General features: G+C 43.1%; 1 protein-coding gene and 1 non-coding gene across 2 annotated transcripts in view; one reads left to right on the top strand and one right to left on the bottom strand.

The window, feature by feature from the left end:
- Window positions 1-25,978, bottom strand: part of LOC124789070 (kazrin) — a 1,028,805-nt gene that overhangs the window by 778,963 nt on the left and 223,864 nt on the right. Inside the window, exon 3 of the mRNA XM_047256362.1 lies at window positions 24,972-25,002. Coding sequence (XP_047112318.1) covers window positions 24,972-25,002 — 31 coding nt within the window. The remainder of the gene's footprint in view (window positions 1-24,971; window positions 25,003-25,978) is intronic.
- On the top strand, window positions 1,270-1,344 carry Trnat-ugu. Its single transcript has one exon. It is a non-coding gene; the product is annotated as a tRNA-Thr (tRNA).

Genomic DNA, 25,978 nt, shown 5'->3' with positions numbered 1-25,978 from the left:
CGCGCCAACATCGTTGACTTGCACGTTGCCCCCCGTATGGATACAGTACTAGAAGCAGTTTGCAAACGGACGACGACCTTGCACAACAAAGTAGACACTTTGCGTAACTCAGTCTACCACCTAAGAACTCTGGGCAGGACAATACCCCTCCCATGTCATCGGTATACGGTACCACGCTCCTTTGTACTGTCACAACCTAACCCATTCCACCAACTGGCGGTATCTTACAGACCGATATATACGCCCTAAGAAGTTGACCCGAAACGTATATTCGTAATAAAGTAAACCCAAGCTCCTAATTACCTTCCACCATGAAGTGTGGATCGTCCTCTCGAATGTGTCGCAGGGTCCACGGCTGAAGTTCGAGAAAGCTGCAGTGGCGCCACGGCAGTGTGTTGTTTTACTGCGCGGCGTGGGCGGCCTCCTTCCCGAAAGAGCCACCACCTCCGCCCCCGCCTCCACCTCCGCCACTCCGCGACACATTCCCTCGCAGCAGCCGGGCTGCGCGGAATTCGCATCCGTCACGCGCCACCTAATAGCCGTCCACCGGCGGCTCTCACCCATTCCACCTTCCCCCCGGTTGTCGCTTCCCTCCCGTTCCGCCTCAGCTGTTTCTCCCGCGCATTTCTTCCCGAGAAATCCCTCGCTTTCTTCCTCTCTTTTCGCCGAGTTTTACCTCCCACCTTCCCATCTCTGCGGTGACGCAGCGTCCCGTGAGCTGGCTTTCTCAGTCCCGGTGCTTACTTAGCTGCGCCTTTCTTGCCCCCTCCGTCCCTCTCTCAGGTGTCACTCTGCTAGTAGAACGTGCGCTGGGTTCTCCAGAGGAATAAAGCAAATAAACCTAGAAATGAAATGATAATTAAATGGACACCCTAGCTGCAAACGGGCGTTGATGTACTTCATTGGGGACATGTTGAAATTGTGTGCCCCGCCCGGAACTCGAATCCGGATCTCCTGCTTACATGGCAGACGCTCTATCCATCTGAGCCAGCGCGGGCACAGAGGATAGTGCGTCTGCAGGGACTTATCCCTTGCACGCTTCCCGTGAGATCCACATTCCCAACATGTCCACACCCCTACATTCGTAGTGCGGCTAATAGATGTTTGCCCATCATACTCATTACTCGTGGCAGATTAGTCTACGGGACTTCGTAGATTGGCAAACATCTATTAGGCGCACTACGAATGTAGTCGTGTGGAAATGTTGGGAATGTGGATCTCACAGGAAGCGTGCAAGGGATAAGTCCCTGCAGACGCACTATCCTCTGTGCCCGCGGTGGCTCAGATGGATAGAGCGTCTGCCATGTAAGCAGGAGATCCCGGGTTCGAGTCCCGGTCGGGGCACACATTTTCAACATGTCCCCAATGAAGTACATCAACGCCTGTTTGCAGCTAGGGTGCCCATTTACTTATCATTTCATTTCCAGCAAAGCTGCATGGTCATCCACGGTAACTGTTCTTTCGGGAACAGATACTACCGTCATATATAAATAAACTTAGATAAGAGTCTCTCAGTTATTGCTGTCTCTTTCAATGCAACCATGCGCAGACCATCCTCTTCGCTTTCGTTAAGGGGTTAATACGCCCTGTGGTCTCACGGGTGTTCCGGGACATCCCTGTCATGCTTATCGATGTATGCAAGGTGAATCAAAAAGAATCAACCGATTTAGCACGTCTATATCTCTGAAACTAATAAACATATACAATAATTTTTTTTATGAACGGGAAACTCAATAAGTTTGCTTTTATACCTTTTCATAGGCGTTCAATGTGCCAAGCTTGAATTGCACTGTATATACACTACTAGTCATTAAAATTGCTACACCACGAAGATGACGTGCTTCAGACGCGAATTTAGCCGACAGGAAGAAGATGCTGCGATACGCAAATGATTAGCTTTTCAGAGCATTCACACAAGGTTGGCGCCGGTGGCGACACCTACAACGTGCTGACATGAGGAAAGTTTCCAACCGATTTCTCATACACAAACAGCAGTTGACCGGCGTTGCCTGGTGAAACGTTGTTGTGGTGCCTCGTGTATGGAGGAGAAATGCGTACCATCACGTTTCAGACTTTGATAAAGGGGGGATTGTAGCCTATCGCGATTGCGGTTTATCGTATCGCGACAATGCTGCTCGCGTTGGACGAGATCCAATGACTGTTAGCAGAATATGGAATCGGTGGGTTCAAGAGGGTAATACGGATCGCCGTGCTGGATCCCAACGGCTTCGTATCACTAGCAGTCGAGATGACAGGCATCTTATCCGCATGGCTGTAACGGATCGTGCAGCCACGTCTCGATCCCTGAGTCAACAGATGGCGATGTTTGCAAGACAACAACCATCTGCACGAACAGTTCGACAACGTTTGCAGCAGCATGGACTATCAGCTTGGAGACCGTGGCTGCGGTTACCCTTGACGCTGCATCACAGACAGGAGCGCCTACGATGGTGTACTCAACGACGAACCTGGGTGCACGAACGGCAAAACGTCATTTTTTCGGATGAATCCAGGTTCTGTTTACAGCATCATGATGGTCGCATCCGTGTTTCGCGACATTGCGCTGAACGCACATTGGAAGCGTGTATCCGTCATCGCCATACTGGCGTATCACCTGGCGTGATGGTATGGGGTGCCATTGGTTACACGTCTCGGTCACCTCAAGTTCGCATTGACGGCGCTTTGGACAGTGGCCGTTACATTTGAGATGTGTTACGACCCGTGGCTCTACCTTTCATTCGATCCCTGCGAAAACCTACATTTCAGCAGGATAATGCACGACCGCGTGTTGCAGGTCCTGTAAGGGCCTTTCTGGATACAGAAAATGTTCAACTGCTGCCCTGGCCAGCACATTCACCGGATCTCTCATCAACTGAAAACGTGTGGTCAATGGTGGCCGAGCAACTGGCTCGTCACAATACGCCAGTCACTACTCTTGATGAACTGTGGTATCGTGTTGAAGCTGCATGGGCAGCTGTACCTGAACAAGCCATCCAAGCTCTGTTTGATTCAATGCCCAGGCGTATCAAGTCCGTTATTACGGCCAGAGGTGGTTGTTCTTGTTGTGGGTTGGCAGGAGAGCCAACACCGGGTATGAGAGGAAGCCGAAAGGCACGCGTTTTACCTCACGCAGGCTGGCGTGAGGTCTGGAACAGGACAAGGAAATTAGAATTTAGAAAAACGGACGTAGCTGGTGAAATACTTAACTTTAATCCATTAATGATGAGCGTCGCGCTTGACTGTACATGATTCAGTATCAGTAGTAACTAGTACTGGCGCCTTGCTAGGTCGTACCAAATGACGTAGCTGAAGGCTATGCTAACTATCGTCTCGGCAAATGAGAGCGTATTTTGTCAGTGAACCATCGCTAGCAAAGTCGGTTGTACAACTGGGGCGAGTGCTAGGAAGTCTCTCTAGACCTGCCGTGTGGCGGCGCTCGGTCTGCAATCACTGACAGTGGCGACACGCGGGTCCGACGTATACTAACGGACCGCGGCCGATTTAAAGGCTACCACCTAGCAAGTGTGGTGTCTGGCGGTGACACCACAGTTCTGGTTACTGATTTCTCTGGATCTATGCACCCAAATTGCGTGAAAATGTAATCACATGTCAGTTTGTCAGTTCAGGTATAGTATATTTGTCCAATGAATACCCGCTTATCATCTGCATATCTTCTTGGTGTAACAATTTTAATGGCCAGTAGTGTATCAATGCAGCATTCAAATTGTTCCCACATGGCACCGAGCATATTTTGTGTTACACCTTCCACAGCTGCTGTTATGCGTTGTCTCAGTTCATTCACTGTTGTTGGTAACGGAGGCACATAAACAGAGTCTTTTATAAATCCGCAAAAGAAATAATCACATACAGTCAGGTCCGGCGACCTTTGAGGCCAGTCAGTGTGGCGGTACCCCATCCTGTTGGTAAATGAAGTCATTTGGATAAGTCTCTAACCGTGGGAAAAGAAAGTTCTCAAGTATATCAAGATATGTACTTCCTGTATCAATGTCCTCGGGAAAGAAATATGGACTATACACCTTCTCCCGTGACACGGCACAGAGAACATTAAATTTTTGAGAGGGCCCCTCATGTTGCACAACTTCATGTGGTCGTTCCGCACCCCATTTTCTCACATTATGACGGTTCATCTTTCCATTTAAATGAAATTTTGCCTCATCTCTAGAAGGTAAGCGTGAAAGAAAACTGTCGTCCTCCATCTTGCCAAGAACGAAATTACAGAACTCCATGCGTTGTTGTTTGCCACCTTTACGAAGAGCTTGCAGTAGATAAATTTTTTATGGTTTCATGTGTAAACATCGACGTAACACACACCAGACGGACATCGGGGGTATGTTGAGATGTCGATCTGCACGGTGATCGGATTTCTGCGGACACCTCGTGAAACTATGGCGGATGCGTTCGACGTCTGGGTCAGACACTCGGGGACGGTCCGACGATTTGGCTTTACACAAACAATCTGTTCCTCGGATTTGTTCATGCCGTCGTCTAATGCTCTGTGCTGTAGGAGGATCCACATCATACCTAGTACGAAGTCACGCTGACCAGTTATTATTCGCCCGCTCTGCGCAAAATATAGAACACAAAACGCTTTCTGTTGTCCCGAAACGTTTTTACTAGAACTGAAGTGGGCGCACACTGCTGCTGTCTAGCGGGAACCAAGTAAAACTCGAGAGTTTTCTCTTTCCAACAGTACGCTGTTCACGCACATATCTCAACTAATAGTTATGATTTAATCTGTCGATTCTTTTTGATACATCGTGCATAATGGGTAGAAATTTACCCTTATGGTCTTTGGTACCTTCCTCGGAAATAGTATGCCAACTTTTATTAAAAATGTAATCTGTAATGGGAGCCCGAATTCCAAGAAATACGCAACAATAATCCTTGGGGTGTTATCAATACCCCGCGCAGCTTCCTTTTCCCTGTCTGAATGATCGTCGTAGTATACTGAGAGATGAGGAATTTCGGTGTTCGTAGTGGTGCCCGAAATTACGCATTCAACAAGTGCCACACGGGATACGGTTGGTGTGACGAGGAACGTCAGTTTAACCTATTTTGTGCGAACCTTTGTCCTCTTTGCTCTTATAAATACTCAACTTTGCCGAAAATTGTGTCGTTTCCAAGTTATAAGTGAAAACACCCAAAAAATTCCATTTTTTCGTGTTTTCTTCTCCATTTTCGGGCCGAAATTTTGGTAGGAGTTTGAAAATTCGGATTCAGCACCTTCCAAAATATCTACAGAACTTGTCAAACAACTCTTCAAGACTTCCCGCTATTCGGCGGTTTTGAGTACCATTTGATTAGATTGCTGTAACTGTAACGACTTCACCCGACAGTTTCATTTTCACGTAGATCAATCTTTAAGACGTCATATCTCCTGAACAATGTGTCGTACAATGATATAATTTTGCAGCTACATTCAGTGGCATATGCGAATATTGTCTGCAAAATGTATTGCGGGTAGAGTTAATAGTAAAATAATAAATTAAAATGTCATGCTTTACGAAACAGTTTTACTACAAGAATAGCGAAAACGTATTAAGTGATAGACTTTTTACCTTTCATCATACTGTTGAGGTTGTCAGCGGGAAAAGGTTTCGTGAAGGTTTGATATTATGCATAAAGTTTGTTGGAAGTTACTAAGAGCTCACATTCCCAAATACTTGATGAATAAAGCATGGGAATTTGCGTTTCGTGGGCAACATTCCTTTTTCACTCTCACCCTATCCCTTTGATACGTAGGTGCTCCTTACCAACAGATTTTTACCAGACAGCAAGTGATTTGCCTACTCACTTTGCTAGAAATCGTTCCTGTGGTTTAGAAGGATATGTGCAATGTACATATACACATATGCATATTTTTATAATATGTGTGAATATCTGGATGCAGTCATGTAAGGTGTGGTAGAGTTCTGAAGTAATTTATTCAGTCAACATATTTATATTACTTACTTGCAGCACAACTATGTTATTGCACCCGCTTTTGTTTCGGTTGTCAGGAACACCACGCGTGACTAGAAACATTACGAAAACATGCTCGATAACGTAAGGATTAATGTCTACAATATTCACAGCCGTCCCAGATTTTTTCTTCATGTGGATAGACAGCGAAAAAGAAGGAATTAAGTGATGATGAATTATACTTGAACCATTTTTATTTTGCTGGTGACATTACACTGAATTAACTGTCATGTCTGGAGGACTGTGCACCATTTGAAACAGCCAAGTATATTTAAAACTGTATGCCGGACCGGACTGTAATCCGAAAGCTTCCTTTCGCGGTCAAAGCTCTTAAGAGGTGAGCTATCCAGGCAGGATTCACGACCAGCCATCACAACTTCAATTATGCAAGTAAGTCCTCTCTCCTAGTTTCCAAAGACCATACAAGCTCTGCCGTATACCTTGCTGGTGTCGCTCACCTGGAGTAAAGAATGTTATGCATAAATGGCTTCACGACCGCAAGTGCATTGACCGTGAATGTCAAGGTGTCTGGTTCGATAATGGTAATAATGATGATTGTAAATACAGTGAAAATCCATAGAAACGGGTACACCTGCTCGATATCGCGTAGGGGCCCCGCGAGCACTCAGAAGTACCGCAGCATGTCATGTCATGGACGCGACTAATGGTTGAACCATGAATCCTTCAGGGCTCTCCATAAATCCGTGGAAGTACGAGGGGCTGGAGATCTCTTCTGAACTGCGCGTTGCAAGGCACTCAAGATATGCTCAATAATGTTCACGTCTGGAGAGTTTGTAGTCAGAGGAGGTGTTTAAACTCAGAAGAGTGTTCCTGGAGCCACTCTGTTGCAATTCTGAACGTGTGGGGTGTCGCATTGTCCTGCTGGAATTGCCCAAGTCCGTCGGAATGCATAGTGGACATGAATGGATGCAGGTGATCAGACAGGATGCTTACGTACCTGTCAGAGCCGTATCTAGGCGTATCACGAGTCGCATATCACTCCAAATGCACACGCCCCACACCATTATGGAGCCCTCACCAGCTTGAACAGTCCCCTGCTAACATGCAGGCTCCATGGATTCATGATGTGACCTCCATACCCGTACACGTCCATCCCCGAGATACAATTTGAAACGAGACTCGTCTGACCAGGCAACATGTTCCAGTCATTAACAGTCCAATGTCGGTGCTGACGGGCCCATGTGAGGCGTAAAACTCTGTGCCGTGCGGTCATCAAGGGCACACGAATGGGCCTTCGGCTCCGAAAACCCTTATCGATGATGTTTCGTTGAATTTTTTACACGCTGACACTTGTTGGCGGACGAACATTGAAATCTGCAGCAAATCTCTGGTCTCTTTCTTGCGGGATCTTTTTCCGGCCGAGCGACGTCGGAGAGTTTGTGTTTTACCGGATACCTGATATTCACGGTATACTCTTGAAATGGTCGTACGCCAAAATCCCCACTTCATCACTATCTCGGAGATGCTGTGTCCCATCGCTCGTGCGCCGATTATAGCACCTCGTTCAAATTCACTTACTTCTTGATAACCTGCCATTGTAGCAACAGTAACCGATCTAACAGCTGCGCCAGACGCTTTTTGTCCTACAGAGGTGTTGCCGACGGCAGCGCCGTATTTTGTTTATTTACATATCTCTGTATTTGAATACGCATGCCGATATTTCGCGCGTCAGTGTATAAAGGGACGCAACTACTTAGTTATTACATCCTCGATCCTCTCTTGGCGTCCGAAGATGCGGGTACGAATCTTTTGTCCCTCTCTTTGTTTAACAGTAATAAAATTATCATATATTTTGTACTACGTACATGAATTTATAACCAGCCTGCTAAATTTTAAATGCCAAAAATAAAACTAAGACCACTGTGTACAAGTTAAATAGAAAATACAATATATGTACTAAGTATTTATCATCACAGATAGAATTAGAGTTATTTTGTCGTCCATCGCAGGTTGAGGTGCGAAGAATGGACTGGCCGGCGCCTCCAGGCGGCGAGAGACTCACCCTCCCACCTTCGCCCCCTAAGCTGACATATAAAGTTCTGGGATTTACATCTTGTTATATCCCACTGCTTAGTATGAAGTGTAGCACACGGCTTATAGCTGTTTCATCATCCGCTAGAATCTCTAATAGGTGATGCCCTAGGTGAATTTGACATAGCAGATCTTCGGTAGCAGTGCAGTATTAGACCATGTGGCGAACCATTAATGTTTCTCCACAGACACACCATGATGATTCTTCTTGTCGTTGTACAAATTAATGAGTTATTTGTATGTCCAATTTTGAGACGCCATAAGGCAACAGTTCAAGTTCTTGAACTTCGAAACGAAGTCTACTAGGCCTTGGTGGCGTGTCTGATAGCCCGTAGTTTGCTGCAATGTACACTATCTTGCAGTTTGTCTTCCCATTCCTTCCGGATGTAGCGTCGAATGTCTGTCCTTAAGTCAACACTTTGAATATCTAACTTGAGTATTTACATTCCAGTTGCTTCTTTGGCAAGTTTGTTAGCCATCTCATATGTGACAGCATCCAGAGAAAAACAATGGATAGCCCCGTAATGCATAGAACATACAGTTTATCATGGATAGCAGAGACCAATGATTGTTACCGACAGCACTTGTCTCTCGTTTCCGATGCCCCCAAGGAATTTTTGCATATAATGAAGTACTGTCGAGGGAGATATACTAGCCGGCCGGACATCATAAGTCAAACACAAAAAACAAAAAAAGTTTAAATTGGGCAGCAAATAAAACTGATTGCAGCAGAACCAACACATCCTTCTATGACGAAGAGTAATGAACGCTTACAACAGTGATATTCCCGCATCAGGACCAAGTCAAATAATGCTTATAATAATAGCAATAACTGAGAAACACCTCAACAAGAGATACATGGAAAACAGCAGCCGTCAGCCGTTGTTGTAGAATATAGATGAAGACAGAGGATCTGGCTAGTTTATTACATAAAATGTGCTTCTATCTTCTTCCGGAAGCTAAAAAAGTCAAATCGCAGTGCATACCTTGCATCATCCAAGTGGTATGCATATTGGCCCATCTTAACAAACTTTTATAATAAGGAAGTTTCTAACCAGTCAATAAGAAGACTATACAGATGGCTCATGCAAAGAAGGCACTTTCAGGGACAGATCGGAGCAGCTGAAGGAAGCTCTGTTCACTGTAAATAAAGCAGTGTGAAGCACAGCCAAACAATTGAGGAAGATGTTATAGAATTTTTCGTTCGGAAGACAAAATGGGAAATGGGAAAGAAGCTGAAATGAGTTAATTTCAAATATCGTGCAACAAAGGAACGTAAAAAATCGTTGCATAAAGTGAGAAACGAAGAGGTATTGAGGTGTCTGGCGACAAAGGAAGTGTACGTTATACGAATTAAAGGGGAAGTTAGTGCGATAGACCGATTATTAAGGGTTCAGTTAAAAGAACAACAAGAATAATTTGAATGTCAACTAAGTAGACGAATAGCAGTCGGATATTAGATTGAACCGTTGTAGACGTATAACAATTTCGGGAATAACTTTCCAGGCCTGAGTGGCTATAGCGAGCACCGCAAAACGTTTAAGCCGAGGACGACGAAACTAAACGACCATCATCTCGTGGAGTGCCCTCCTAACAAATCACCATCCACAGCCCACGCCCAACTGGCTTTTCAGGCTAACGACATAATGACCCAGCATTAGCGTATATTGAGACAAACGGAAAAATCCCTGTGTAGTCGTTGATATGAAGTCTGATTGAAAACACCGAGAGGCACGACACCATATAACTCATGATATCTTCGAGAAAAAAATTACTTTTTTACTTTCTCAGCACACAGAAATTACTGTACAAAGCAACAGGTAATGTTAAGTCTGTGTTTGCGGACAAACGAAAATTATAAATCAGCTAGAGGAGTATGCCCCGTACAGATATTACAAAAGCTTCAAACTGCCTCTGATGGCAGTGGATACTATGAGAACATGTGTTGTTTACTAATGGAACTTCAGTTAATCACTTCTTGCAGTTGGTCTTGCTCAAAGAGATGAACTGCCACAGAGAGACAACACCGCGACCAGAATGAAGCAAACTGAACACGTCTCCGCCATGTTTTCGGTAGTCAAAGAGAAGGGGCGTGGTACGTACTAGTGCTTAAGGAAATTACGAAACTGCGACAATATTACCTCTGAGAATAGGGTACTAACACTTTTTATTATACCGTCCCTTGACAGTGTCAGTAGCTTTAATTTAAATACTCTAACCCCAGATGGTTACTAGCAGAGCATTTGCAAGCAAAAGGTACGGTCTGTAAAGTTTAGTTTAGGATTCTTCCTCGTGTGCTTAGAATATCCTTTACTACAGAAAACTTTCGAAGAATAACAGTCATTTCAGAGAAGAACGTTATTCAGAAAGGTTACTTCAAACGTTATTCAGAAAGGTTACTTCAACATAAGTGGAACGTATCGTCGATATTATATTCAAAACAAAAAGTGTGTTGCACTAAGCAGGGAGACATCACTTTACACAGCACGTATATTACGATCTAAGCCACATAGGCAATCGGACATGCAATCAAATATTGCACTTTAGTCTCATGATTACTTTTCTACATTTCCATCTCTTAGATGCAGTAGCAGATTAATTTACACTTTGCACGTTATACCTTACCTCCGCGATTGTCGGAAGCTGTAATCTACAATAGGTAGATCCAAACTTCGGAAAACTATTACCCGTATATGTATTCATAGCAAGATTGATTCACAGAGTAATTTGTACCTTATGCTTTTCATATGAAGGGCTCATATTATAATTTGAAGTTGTAAGTTAAAACAAATAATTAACTGTTCGCTAGGAGTTACATACGTTTCCTTCTTTAATTCATGCTTTCTAATGTGAAATCATACGTCATTTAGTTCCCAGAAAGCAACTAAACAGTTACCTCCTATAACTGCCAAACACTGAATTATACAAAAACGACGTAATCGACCAAACCTTCCAACCAGCAACTAAAATTTCAGTCCAACTAATTCTTACGACCTTATGCGTCTGAAATTTCGGAAATGTTAAAAGTGTGATGCAGGCCTTTGTTAGCTTCTCCGACATCACAAAATACTCAGCATATCATATGTTTAGAAGAACTTCGACTAAATGGGCTTTATTACACAAGTAAACCAATACATCACTGTACACGAAACACAGTACAGTTACGGAACACAATACGTAAAAATATTTACACCAGTCTTCAATGTTTTTTTCAATTTATATGTGCGTTCATTTACACTCTGAGCACACAGCAGGCACAATTACGAAAAGAAACATAGCAACTTTGTAGCTTACAAAACCATGCACAACTCTCTAATTTTGAAAACAACCTCAGAATGACTTCCCGAAAAAATGACAACTATTGGTACGGGATGACACCGTAGTGAGAACTGAATAACGTGCCACAGCCTCCCTATGAATTCTCTATCTCTTTGGTATTGCTCGACCAATATTTCATTTGTCAAAATGTTTGGTTTTCCTTCCGAAGACTAGAGACATGTCTAAAACAGACATGTCTCTATATCAACGATTGGGTGTTTTTTATTTTATTTTATTCACATCCGGAACGCCAGAACATGGGTTAATGTTTTAACCTAACTTTTATAATAGGCTCACTTTAAAGTCGACGCTAGACTACGTGGTTCTTGAAGGAGTGACAGGCACACAGGTTTTCAGGGGAAGGATTTCCAACAGTTGTTCTCTTTTGGAACTAGTAGATAACTCTGGTTTTCCGGAATGTTTTTCTTGTATATCAAGAAGAGTTCGTGATGCTACAAACGTCTATATGATGAAGTGCATTGGTGCAAGATACTCGAAATTCTGAGAAAAATAAATGAGAGACAGCTAATATACAACGTGTGCAACAACCGAGAACAATAAGAATGGATGATCGTGAGCGAAGTGTTTGGGTTAAAAAGGAGGTAGGACAGGGATGTTGCCTTTCGCCTCTACTGTCCAATCTATACGCCGAAGTAGCACGGATGCAAATAAAGGAAAGATTCAACAGTGAGATTAAAATTCAAGGTAAAGAATATCAATGAACAGATTTGCTAGTATTGCTGTCCTCGGTGAATGCGCAAAGGAATTACGAGACGTGTTGTGTGGAATGAACCGTGTAATGAGCATAGAATGTGTATTGAGAATAAATCGAAGAAAGACGAAAGAAATGAGAAGCAGCAGAAATGAGATGGTGATCACAAAATAGGCAAAATTAAGGAATTCTGCTACACTGGAAGCAAAATAACACTTGTTAGGCGAAGCAAAGAGGACACAAAAAGTAGTCTAGCTCAGGCACGAAGGGCATTCCTGGCCAAGAGAAGTCAGATAGTCTCAAACACTGACCTTAATTTGAGGAAGAAATTTCTGAGACTGTATTTTTGGAACACACCATTGTCTGGTAGCGAAACGTCGACTGTGGCAAAACCGGAAAAGAAGATAATTGAAGCATTTGAGATATGGCGCTACACAAAGATGTCGAAAATTAGGTGGACTGATAAGATAATGAATGTGAAGGTTCTCCGCAGAATCGGTAAAGAAAGGAACAAATAGAAAACACCTGAAACAGAGAAAGGGCAGAGTGAGGCATGTGTTAAAACACCAGGGAGTAACTTTCACCGTAGTAGGGGGAGTTCAGAGGATAAAAACTGCAGGGGAAATCACAGATTGTAATATGTCCAACAAATAAGTGAGGGTGTAGGATGTAAGTGCTGCTCTAAGGAATTTACTTTTCTGAAACTATGGACACAATTCGGCGATAGTTGAGATTACTTATTTTTTTGTTTTTTTATTTTAGTACCCTGTATGTGAGGGTCACGGAAGAGCACTGTTGTTGTGAACTTCAGTCCGAATATACAGCTCTCAACTAGTCTATTCTGTGCAAGTCCCTTCATTTCTGTGTAACTATCGCAACCTGTATCCATTCGAATGTGCTTACTTAGTCAAGTCTTGGTCTCCCTATACAATTTTTACCCTCCACGCATCCCTCCATTACCAAATTCCTTGATGCTAAAGAGTGTATCCTATCAAACGCGTCCCTGCTTTAACTCATCTTCAGCCATAAATTTATTTTCTACTCAGTTATATTCAGCATCTCTTTATTAGTTTTCCGATCTACCCATCTAATCGTCAGCATTCTTCTGTTGCAGCATGTTTCGAAAGTTTGTGTTGTCTTACTGTCCGAAATACACTCCTGGAAATTGAAATAAGAACACCGTGAATTCATTGTCCCAGGAAGGGGAAACTTTATTGACACATTCCTGGGGTCAGATACATCACATGATCACACTGACAGAACCACAGGCACATAGACACAGGCAACAGAGCATGCACAATGTCGGCACTAGTACAGTGTATATCCACCTTTCGCAGCAATGCAGGCTGCTGTTCTCCCATGGAGACGATCGTAGAGATGCTGGATGTAGTCCTGTGGAACGGCTTGCCATGCCATTTCCACCTGGCGCCTCAGTTGGACCAGCGTTCGTGCTGGACGTGCAGACCGCGTGAGACGAGGCTTCATCCAGTCCCAAACATGCTCAATGGGGGACAGATCCGGAGGTCTTGCTGACCAGGGTAGTTGACTTACTCCTTCTAGAGTACGTTGGGTGGCACGGGATACATGCGGACGTGCATTGTCCTGTTGGAACAGCAAGTTCCCTTGCCGGTCTAGGAATGGTAGAACGATGGGTTCGACGACGGTTTGGATGTACCGTGAACTATTCAGTGTCCCCTCGACGATCACCAGTGGTGTACGGCCAGTGTAGGAGATCGCTCCCCACACTATGATGCCGAATGTTGGCCCTGTGTGCCTCGGTCGTATGCAGTCCTGATTGTGGCGCTCACCTGCACGGCGCCAAACACGCATACGACCATCATTGGCACCAAGGCAGAAGCGACTCTCATCGCTGAAGACGACACGTCTCCATTCGTTCCTCCATTCACGCCTGTCGCGACACCACTGGAGGCGGGCTGCACGATGTTGGGGCGTGAGCGGAAGACGGCCTAACGGTGTGCGGGACCGTAGCCCAGCTTCATGAAGACGGTTGCGAATGGTCCTCGCCGATACCCCAGGAGCAACAGTGCCCCTAATTTGCTGGGAAGTGGCGGTGCGGTCCCCTACGGTACTGCGTAGGATCCTACGGTCTTGGCGTGCATCCGTGCGTCGCTGCGGTCCGGTCTCAGGTCGACGGGCACGTGCACCTTCCGCCGACCACTGGCGACAACATCGATGTACTGTGGAGACCTCACGCCCCACGTGTTCAGCAATTCGGCGGTACGTCCACCCGGCCTCCCGCATGCCCACTATACGCCCTCGCTCAAAGTCCGTCAACTGCACATACGGTTCACGTCCACGCTGTCGCGGCATGCTACCAGTGTTAAAGACTGCGATGGAGCTCCGTATGCCACGGCAAACTGGCTGACACTGACGGCGGCGGTGCACAAATGCTGCGCAGCTAGCGCCATTCGACGGCCAACACCGCGGTTCCTGGTGTGTCCGCTGTGCCGTGCGTGTGATCATTGCTTGTACAGCCCTCTCGCAGTGTCCGGAGCAAGTATGGTGGGTCTGACACACCGGTGTCAATGTGTTCTTTTTTCCATTTCCAGGAGTGTATTTATCGTCCACGCCTCACTTCCTTACAAGACCACACTCCAGACCAACATCTTCAGAAAATATTTTTTAACAATTAAATTTACATAAGATGTTAACGTATTTCTCTTTTGCTAAAACTCTGTTCTTGCTATTGTCAGCCGTTTTATATCCTCTCTACTTTAGGCTATCATAAGTTATTTGTGTGCCCAAACATCAGGCTCATCCATTACTGTTGGTGGTTCACATCATGACTTAATTTCCTCAGCATCGCATGGTTAAATCGATACTGTTACATTCCCATTGTTTTCGTTTTTTGGTATTCATATCATATGACTTTCTATTTTCGAAGACACAGTTAACAGTAATCATTTATCTGAAAGTAGCTGTAGCATCAGCCATACACAGCTGAAATTGCGGTCCCCTGAGTATTACAGGGCAAACACTTGCTACTGCTGCCTGGTCGACGTGAGGGCCGTGGTGTTAATCCGGAACTACGCTGGGACCTGTTCCATCCAGTCAGGCAGTCTACACAGCAGCCGTGATAAATCAGTAATCGCGCTGCCGCTGTTAATGGAAGAGGTCTGATCGTTCTGGCTGCTTTACGTTCCTTTACATTTTCTCATAACAGCTATTTACGGGGAAGCCGCTTTATCGAAGTTCATCACCACTCTACTTTGGCGTCCTTGTCTCTACGACACATACGGCAGCCACGTATACTACACGGTCTCGTTTGTAACGGTTTTATTTTGCAAGAGCCCGTAAAACTATCATTAAGGAGTAGAAAAGAGAGATCTTTCGCTTCCATGAAAGAATCAGACGAGAAGGACAACCTTGCGCAAACCACACGTCCTACACGCAGGTTGCTTTACTGCTGTCAGCTTTTATTGCGCTCCCGTCTCATGATTTATAAGAGCAGTATCCAAATGTAGTGAGGCGGTATCATTTCCCATTATACTTTGTATGTCTGTAAGCTTCTGCCAACATCAGCTCTTGCTCTGAATGTCAAGTAGCACACTTGGTGTTTATAAATGAGAGATGCTGATTCACCACTTTCGCATGCAGCATTTAGGAAGATAAAACGTTAATAAGCAGGAGCGTGGAGGACAGAACTGAAAGTGTTCATGGATTTGTAAATAGATAATTGTGTATGAGAATGTAAACATATATTTCATTTCCTAAAATGAAATGTGGGATAAACCATTTCCGAGTAAATTTTATAACGAAGTCTTTCATATCTTTCTCTTTCCCATAGAGCAGAAGTAAATTACTTGACTGAAGCTACAGCTACTGCACGGTCAGGCGGGATCAGACCACTCTCAGTTTTGTCACGATTGATATTGTTGGTTAGATGCAATTTTGGCTGACGGATAATCATGCAGAAGGACGCATTTGAATTTGTAATTCGTGTAATGAATGATAAGTTAATTCAAATGTGAGTAAAGACAGAGTAATTCAAGAAAGAGAAAGAATAATACAGTATCTGATTGCAAGATTAGTGGCAAACTTCTGGTGTTCTTCGCATATCTTGTACAGGGTGGAACTAAATTGCCTATATAGATGTTGAGAAACGGTAGCGGGGACCAAGATGGTTGAATCTAAAATAAGAACTCATGCCCGAAAACGTGGAAGTTTTTTGCTACACGTAACATGCCACAGCACACGGTCAAATCTCCCACACTTTCCGCACCACTGGCCAGGTTATTGCATACGTATTTCACGGATCGCCTGATGATCCATGTCCACTACAGCTTCGCTTACAAGCGATTCAGTTTAGTTTCTGATCGACAGAGAGAGGTTTTCACGGGCTGGTCGAGACCAACTGGAACCAACTATCTGAGCAACAGTGGGTAGGTCGTGGCAGCCTGATTGCTTGGCCTGCACACTCTCCCTTCTCGCTAGTACTACTTGTGAGTCATATGAAATCTTATTTACGAGGCTCCTGTGGCATCCGAGGAAGACCTAGTGGCGCAGGTTTTAGTTGCAGCGTATGCTGGAGGACTAGAGACTGGTGATCGTGTGTACTGAACATGGTACAGAGGTAGCGTATGTCGGTCCGAGTCGGTGGTCGTTGCATCGAACCCTGTTTGTAAGCGGGCCCAGACGACAAGCAGCAGGAATCAAGTAGCATCGTGAGTTGTAATATTCTCAGAGTAGCACGAAAACGATACGTTTAGAGGACTTGGGTTCCTATCCTGCACTTAACAGGCTTAGTACCCACTACAGATGCTCAAAGCACTCTCTGTATGTGGGGATGATATGAAATGAGAACACCTGGAGTAATATCAACCAAGTTTGGTACGACTATCACACAGAATCATAAAAAAAAAGACATTGGAAGTGCGACATGCCTAGGATCCCTAAGGGATTGAGAACGTGGTGATATGAATGAAAGAGCGAGACTGACTGATATTAGCTTCGCATTCATAGTGTTCCTGTTCATTGTCTTAATATTGTCCTGGCGGCATTTCAGAGCCAGTGTCGAAGTGAGGTGGGCAGGGAGTAACAAGTAACATGAAAAAGTAATAGAAATCGACTGAAGTTACTAATGCTGAATAAAGTACGTCGAATCCATAGTATTCGAGGTAGCTGGATCTCTGCTAACTACCAGAAATTGTAATTTTCAATGAGACTTGTGTTCTCGATCGCAATCGTCATTTTCTCCCACAGGTAGTTTGGCCACAAGTGGATTCACTCAGTAGTTAATTTATTCTTACATCTCTTGGGGAAAACCAAAAATATTGTATAAAATTAATTTTTGGGTAAAGTTAATTATATGAAGAATTTATAAAAGATTTTACGTCATAATTTTTACATTATAAGGAAGTGTTGCTTTATAATATATTGTAAGGGTTCTTTACACTGGACTAAGTTTTCTAAAGGAAAAGTGAGAGGCTGCAAAATATTGATACATCCACTCAGTGACGGACTGCACTAACTCAGTTTCTAACTCAGAGAAAAATTTAACACGTTGTTGTCCTTATGGGCGGGACTACTTTGTTATATTTCTTCTTTTGCTTTGAAATCCTTGAAGAAAAAATGGTTTTCACGAAGAAACATTTGTATTGGAACAATGGCTACACGTTTTGATATGTTGTTTCATATGTAAGAACCATTTACCTGTTTCTATTATTTTTTGACATCTCAGTCTATCTCTTTAATCTCGGACATACATGGTACGATGAGATACAACACCTTACCCGTTGAGGATAAAATTTCGTCTGGTTGTCGTATACATCTAGTAAATCATTAGATCGCTACATAATGCTCACCACGTGTATTTCTTTTTGACATAAGTCACCTTTCCAGGGAAACAGCTAGCGTCAACGTTGACTGTCAGGAATTACCCTATTCACAAAGTCAGGGGTTTGTTTAATCTGATACTGTCGCTGATACCTCAGGGCAAGGATACTGGACTACTCTTTGCGTGTTATATGATACTTTCTTAATCGAACCATTCAGTGAAAGAACGAAAGAGCATCGTGTACGTGTGATAGTGATTTTTTTCTGGGGGTGGTGGTGGGGGGGGGGGGGGGGGGAGAGCAAGGGAGGGAGAGGAAAGTGTCCAACTCAAATTTGTTTTGCTTTGAATTACGAAATAGGTGTGTGATTTCACGTCAAACGTATTGTGTTACGTTTGCTACTAGTCCTGCAGTCATGTATCTTCCTTTAGATCGATGCTGAATTGGAACGTCTGTTTGGTCGGTCAGGAAGCGTGTTTTGTTTGTTACTGGCGCGGGGGTGGAAGCATCTAACAGGTTTTCAAATACGTTTCGGCGCACAGCCATTTTTTCGCTGAGAGACTTCTTCTATGATGGCGTTGAGGCTATGCCAGCAGATTGCACCTTGCTCCATGCGTGTTTATTTTCCCTTTTTCCCACATTTAGTTTTTTCTGCATACCGAAGCATCTCCAGTTCTTGATATTTCGGCTAGTGTCTCATATCTCCTATGAGAGTAGTTACACTCTGTTGGCTGGATATTTCCGTTAACAGCTGCAGCATGTAATGGCTCTTTATTTACGTGACCATTACGGCACTCCAACCCCAGTTCTCGATACCAGTAATATCGTACGACTTTTCTGGGAAGTAACAGACATATTTTTGTGACAATATTCACATTTGGTTTTATTAATGTATAGGTACTCCGATGTATCGATACATTACATTGATATGTTTCTTGTGTGTATTCATTTCTGTGAGACTGTCATAATCTTTGACTTCTTTGTAACCGTTTTGGCGCGAATGCGCACAGAGTAGTCATTGTTTCACTTTGCAGAAGTTAGGTTGTTTTTTCGTTTTGTAAAAGAACAGTCAAGCCTTGTGTTTGGTTAAAGTAGAAATTAAATATATGAAGACTGATACAAAACTGTTTTCTTGATGATGTGACAATTAAGAAGAAGTATATGTGAATTTACAGGAAGTTTAATAAAAATGTGGATCGTGAAAACCAAGTCAAAAATTATTTCTACCATACCATTGTTCTGATCTGGGATTGTTTGATCATTAAGAATTTCCTGAAAAACGCATTTGTTAGGTCTTCAAATATTGCTAAAATACAAATCTGGACCTTCTAGCAGTCAAAGTGGAATCACCCTAGAATCAACAACATGAGCCATAACAACTTCGACGAAATCTACGTGGGAATCCATTCAAGATAAGTGCCAAAATTAATGACTTTTTTACAGTGACTTCATTATTTACGTTCTGACGATACCATCCACAGTCAATAACTTTGTTGTTGCCCGATAAAGCGAACACATGCTGCGTGAGTAACATTATTAATTTGACAAGCTGCGACATCGTCGCGAAAAAACACAGTGACCCGTATATGTAATAAGTTTCCTTTAATTCACGTCTATGGTCACAATCTTTTCTGTTTAACAGATTATCGGTTTCGGTCTTTAATGACCATCATCAGATTTGTCTCATAAAAACAAAGTCGTGATGCACTGCAGCCATAGTGGCATAGTCAAATGTTAAATGCGGAATCAGCACCAGCATCGTCAAATATATAAAAATCACATCACATGCACGAGTCATGTTGTCAGTAAACAGTTACTGACAACATGACTCGTGCATGTGATGTGATTTATATATATATATTTGACTATGCCACTATGACTGCAGTGCATTAGGACTTTGTTTTTATGAGACAGATCTGATGATGGTCATCAAAGACCGAAACCTGTAATCTGTTAAACAGAAAAGACCTTGGACGTAAATTAAAGGAAACTTATTATTAATTTGATTTCTAACCTACTTTGCAAGTGGTGGTATTGTTAGAATCAGACAATGTGTTTCAGAGGTCAACAACAGTTAAGGACAACGCTTCAGCAAAACGCTAGGAAACAACGACAAATGCGACCAGCAGGTGGACAGGCAGCCGCTAGATGGCAGGCCACGTCAGACGAGCTGTGGGCGCCACTGTTTGGCTCATAGATGAGGCTCGACACTGGAAAAACGAATGAACTGACCAAGCGCTTTAAGGTAACCCGTTCAGCAATAACGGAACACTGTCTTCGGGTACTCTGCATATTTTTAAAAACTTGTAAATACGGTAAGTTTGTTTCTACACCACAGACAGATTTAATTCGTCTTACAAGATTGGGGTGAATGTGTAATGGAGTAGTCAGCTAGAAATAATGATAGGGAATGCTTCGAAGAGTCGAGAAACAAAGCAGGTCTGCCACCTTTTGGTTCGGACAGGCTGCAAGTTCATTTCCTGGCAGCATGGACTGTGCCTGGAGAAGCCATAGCCGTGGGGAGAGCGCCGATCCACAAATTTCCTGGTAGTGCGTGACTCAGGGACCGCGAGGGATAGGGGAAGGGTCGCGGGCGAAGGGCGGAGAGCGCAAAGTTGCTCACCCTCTGGACGCGGCGCGCCCCCTGTGTGTGTGTGCGTACGTGGCCCCCCCAGCGTCGTGCGTTTTTGGGCAGACGAGGGAGGCGACCCTGCAGAGTTCTGTTGTAAATCAGGAAATCCGGACTGGGCGCAACTCAAGGCACGGTGGAGGGCAGAGCAAATACGTGCGCGCCGTTTTGTTTACTCCTCTGCTGGGATTGCGCAAAGCGCGTAAACATCACGATCCAGGGGTTGTAAATGGATCTCTCCTGCTCATGTTGTACGCGGTGCGTAAAATAAGACTGGTCCGGAAAATATTTACGGGGCTGGCTCCAAACTGACCGTTGTTGATGAACGGGAAAACTGCCCATCACAGAAAGTACTGTAAACCGTGATTTCGATGCACCAGTCGGCTGCTGTTAAATGTCTGCTCATGCTGTCCCGAGTATTTCGGTGTGTCATTACGTTTGAATGAGTGAGATGAGCAGATGTTGTAAGCAGACTGTTTAGGTTTTTCTCTTGGTAACGCCACGTAGCGCTCTATATGAAAATCACTGGCTGTGCTGTGTGCAGTCTGTGGCTGGTTTGCATTGTTGGAATATTCGCTATTGTAGTGTTGGGCAGCTGTATGTGAACAGCGCGTAGCGTTGCGCAGTTGCAGGTGAGCCGCCAGCAGTGGTGGATGTGGGGAGAGAGATGGCAGAATTTTGAGAGCGGACGATCTGGACGTGTGTCCATCAGAAAGAGTAAATTTGTAATACTGGATATCGTGAACTGATATATTTATATGATGACTTTTGAATATTATTAAGGTAAATACATTGTTTGTTCTCTATCAAAATCTTTCATTTGCTAACTATGCCTATCAGTAGTTAGTGCCTTCAGTAGTTAGAATCTTTCATTCAGCTGGCAGTATTGGCGCACGCTGTATTCCAGTAGTTCGAGTAACGAAGATTTTTGTGAGGTAAGTCATTCATGAAAGGTATAGGTAGTCAGTGCCATTCTTTTCTAGAGACTATTGAAAGTCAGATTGCGTTGCGCTAAAAATATTGTGTCTCAGTTTAGGGTTGATCAGAACAAGTAAAGAGAGTAATATATGAGTACGTTCAGTTTTGCTCAGCTGTTTGAAAATCAAATAACGTAGAGGTTTATCAGCACAGTAATTCACAAATTTTTCTAAGGGGACGTTTCAATGTGTTAAGAGACCAGTTGAATGCAGTACACAATATGCTCAGCGGGTGTTCATTGTCGAGTGTTACGCGAAGCACAGTTCGTGGAAAACGTATGCGAAACAGTTTTCACCAAGACTGCTAGTGTTTCGACAAAAACTCCGTCAAAATCTGCAATCACCAAAACTTAGGGGTAAAATGGCGCGAAATGGACGCAGTAGCGAACTAAAACCGTAAGTACTGGAAAAGTGTTCGAGCACCAGAAAACATCATTGTAAACATTTTTCGGGAAAGTTTCATTTTGTACACACTGTACATTTAGCACTTAACGGATAATTGCTACCGATGATTCCCTGATGATGCAGTTATGTTATGAGGAAAATCTGTCCGTTGGGACTGAAGTAATACACAGTTAGATCCCCGCAAAAATACCAACCTTGTGAAAAATACCTGCACTGGCTCTTCAAATACAGCAATGAAAAGATGTACTCTTCACTAAACGCAAAAGCGTGGTACATTGGTGTGACTAAGAGTACAGGATTCGTGAGTCACTGTGGCACGCTTGGTTTAATGTTTAATTTTCATCTGTTCGCGCTTGTTAACGCGGGCGCCTCAGTCTGTAGTTACATTTGGTTTTATAGATTTGGGCAGCCCACAGTAGCTCGCTTTTCATGTATTCTTTTTAAAAAATTTGTGTCTAAAGCCTTTCTGGCTTGATATTTATTTTATACGTGACATGTAAATACTGCCTCTTTTTTGTACTGTTAGTCAGTACTTACACTTTCATATAAAAACGTTTTTCCCATAAATTTATACTTATGTTATAGGCCACTTTAAATATTAAATTTCTGATGAAGGCACTCATAGAAGTGTTGAAACGTGGTCAGAAAGACTAAAAAATGTGACCGAGGGCTTATTTAGTTCAACTTTAATACATACGTCAAATAATCAAATTATAAATAATTCATGAAGTTGCTTTGTCTAAATGAAGCACATCGCTTACAACATGTTTCAGTAGTTAACCAAGCAAAAGAACCTTAACTTCGGATGCACCGTACTTACTATAGACTGGACTGGAAATGCTAATTAGCGAAATCAGCGGAGTGAATGTGGCCTAATTTGCCCTATAAGAAATCGCCGCGTATTGTTAGCACGAACCATGTGGTCATCCGGCGGCTGCTGTTCTGTCCTCTGTGCACCCGCACTGCTGCGAGTTCCGGTCACAGGTCATTTGCAAAGGTAAGTGACAAAACCGGTAACGAAAAAAAAAATAGAAGAGCGATTTTCGTTTGCAATTTATCTGTACAAATTGAAAGGTTACCGTGTATTGATAAGGAGTACGTTAATGGTCCCGTAACACTCCCTTGGGATAGAACCATAATATTCGTACGTCTGACTAATTCGTCCCATTAAGAACGACGAGTAGAGTTCTGACTGCTAGGAAGCTGGTCCGATATTCCATAAACTCATATCTTGTTAATTTGATGACGGTGCAGAACTGTTTCAAATACCTTCCAGAGGTCAAGCAACACTTCAGTTGGAGACCCATTATTTGCTGCGTGGTAGATCTCGTGGAGGCACAAGGGGAGCTGATCAGAATTCATGATACCGAGCGAGGTGGCGCAGCTGCTGACAGACTCGCATTCGGGAGGGCGACAGTTCACACCCACGTCCGTCCATCCAGATTTAGATTTTCCGTGATTTTCCTAAATCACCCCAGGTAAATGCCGGGATGGTTCCTTCGAAAGTGCACGGCCGATTACCTTACCCATCCTTGACACAATCCGAGCAATGACCTCGATGTCGACGGCACGTTATATCTAATCTTCCTTTTTTCATTCAGAATCGTAAAACTGTATTCAAAGTACCTAACGCTAAACTACTTTTCGCGACTTTTGCACGATGGATGCTACAACGCGAAGACGCTTTTATGACATCATCCACAGAATTACTGTTGTGTCTATTCGTTGATAATGAAACTAGCAAGTGGGAGGACTTTTTGAAGATACTCTCCCGCAGGATTACTCATTAAAGCAGATGACATGGGACGCAAACATCCCGCCACACGTTCTTACGCTCTTAACGTAGCATCGCTGTGCTAATTTAGAGCGAGGCTGCAGACCGCGACCATCAGCTTTGTCGTTCACTCCACCCCCGCACACCCCCTAACTATTTTGGTGTTTGAGTGTCGCTCTGCACGCACCGCGCCAAGTACGGACGACATTTGCATCCCTTCCCTCTCTTCCTGCAGGAGAAAATGAGTTTACAGTGGGCTCATTATTTATTTTTCTTTCTCTCATTTCGCTGTCTCTTGCGAGAGATGCGGTGCTATTTTTGTGTTTACGAGAGCGCCGGCCGGTTCTTGCACAGATCAAATGCGTCTGTACTTGCGGTGAGCTCCCCAGGATGAAATGACAGTCGTTTCTAGAGAACAACAGCTCTGTGATGCTATTTACGCCATATTTGCTGACTTACGATTCGCACCACCTGTTTTTCTGAAAACAAGTTCTCGTGTAGACATCCTGTAGCGAGATGGTCTTCCTAATGACTGTTGTAATTTACTGTACTATTACCTTACTATATGCCTGAAATATTTACTGTGCTTGTCTGGGTTGGTGTAATTTACTGTACTGTTACAGTACTGTATGCCTCAGATATTTACTGTGCTTGTCTGTTTTTTTTTTCACTTATTTACTTACTACAATTCCAACGATAGAATTGCTGCTCTTCAACAGGGATCATTTATAAAATATATACAAGCATAGTTTTAAGAGACTAAAAAGTTGATGTTAGTCTTCATAGCAAGAACGAATAACAGCGCTAAACTGTAAGTCAGCATCAAAGAAAGTAAAATGTGTGATGACGCTGCAGCACACTTCATCGGTGAAGGAAAGTCACAAAAAGCCTAACCCTTCCAAAGATGTATTTTATTTTCCAATCGAGATTTTTCCACTTTAATCAAAACTTTAAGCTGTCATTACAGAAGAAACAGAGACTTTTAAGCAATAGGACAGAAGGGTGAATTTAATTTATTGTCAGTTGTGAACATTCATTCGTTCGCCAACATTCTTGACAGCTGAACGTCGTACTGGCAGACCCCTACACATACTACAGACACGTCAGCTATACGCGAATGGATTCCATTGTTACTGGGGCACAATCATCTTTGCCCAAAATAGTACAAATCATGCTTCGAACTTTCTTTCTGACCGCATCGGTCTTCAAAACGCGCCATTGGCGAAAGGTTCACTCCTATATACTGATGTAGAGCAGCGCTGCCCAACGTCCACAATTGTTTTCGAACAAAAATTCAAAACAGTATATCTACAGCGTATCTACTTACTCTTAGAATACTCAGGGCAGCCGAAACTTACCTGCAACAAAGGAAAATACGTTAAACTTCATGTATTGCCAATTAGTACACAAATAAAGTTACACTTTATTTTACTAAGAAAATTTGCAGCTTGTAGAACTACAATTTCGAAGAATAAAAAAGACTGGATTTAAAAATTTCTGAAAAGATCATGCGTTCAACCCAGATTGAAGTATGACTAATCTAAAAATTCTGTTTGAGGGTACTAGCACAAAAATTACAAAAATTTATCCATTACACATAACAGCTACTATATGAAAGTAAACTGATACGAAAGCTCTACTTCTGGAGGCTTCCGTGATCGTTGTCATCGATGGTAATATCTTCTTGACTGACGATTGTAGAGAAGAAATTGAAGAGGGATTTGATGCGGCCTAACAACCTAGAAGATTTTACCTTCGGGCGTGAAAGATATCGAGCCATTTGAAACAGCTTAGTATTAAAAACAGCATATTCATTACATAATTATCGCTCACTTTCAACTTGATGATCTGTGAAAACAATACAGAACGAACACTCAGTGATAAAATCAATGTGCAGTTGATTTGTAATGCTGATGCTGATAAACAACTAAAGAAATTTTACAATTATAAGGACAAAAGTAACAGATATGACGAAATATGTAATGTCGTAAACTGAATATGTTTCTGTTGTTAAAATTCGGAGGCATTCTTCCTCAGTTGCTGTTCCAATATGCATCAGATTAACTATCTCCTGAAATCTGCAACTTAATTTCATTTTTGTTTGCAACTAAAGACTTTTGACATACTGGTATTAGGCATATTCAGTGATCTCCAAAGGAAATATTTTTTATAACATTAATTTGCTTGGTTATAAATATCTTGTTTAAATTCAGACATGCAGAATTCCGTAACAGCACTGTGGGTTAGCTGAGAATATAAAATGCTTGTAAAGAACACTAGGTATCTGAATTCAGAACAAACTATTTATGCTTAAGCATATAATAATTATGGTAA

The sequence above is a fragment of the Schistocerca piceifrons genome, chromosome 3 (assembly GCF_021461385.2).
Source record: "Schistocerca piceifrons isolate TAMUIC-IGC-003096 chromosome 3, iqSchPice1.1, whole genome shotgun sequence".
In the NCBI taxonomy this organism is placed as follows: Eukaryota; Metazoa; Arthropoda; class Insecta; order Orthoptera; family Acrididae; genus Schistocerca; species Schistocerca piceifrons.
This window is presented reverse-complemented; position numbering and strand designations above follow the sequence as displayed.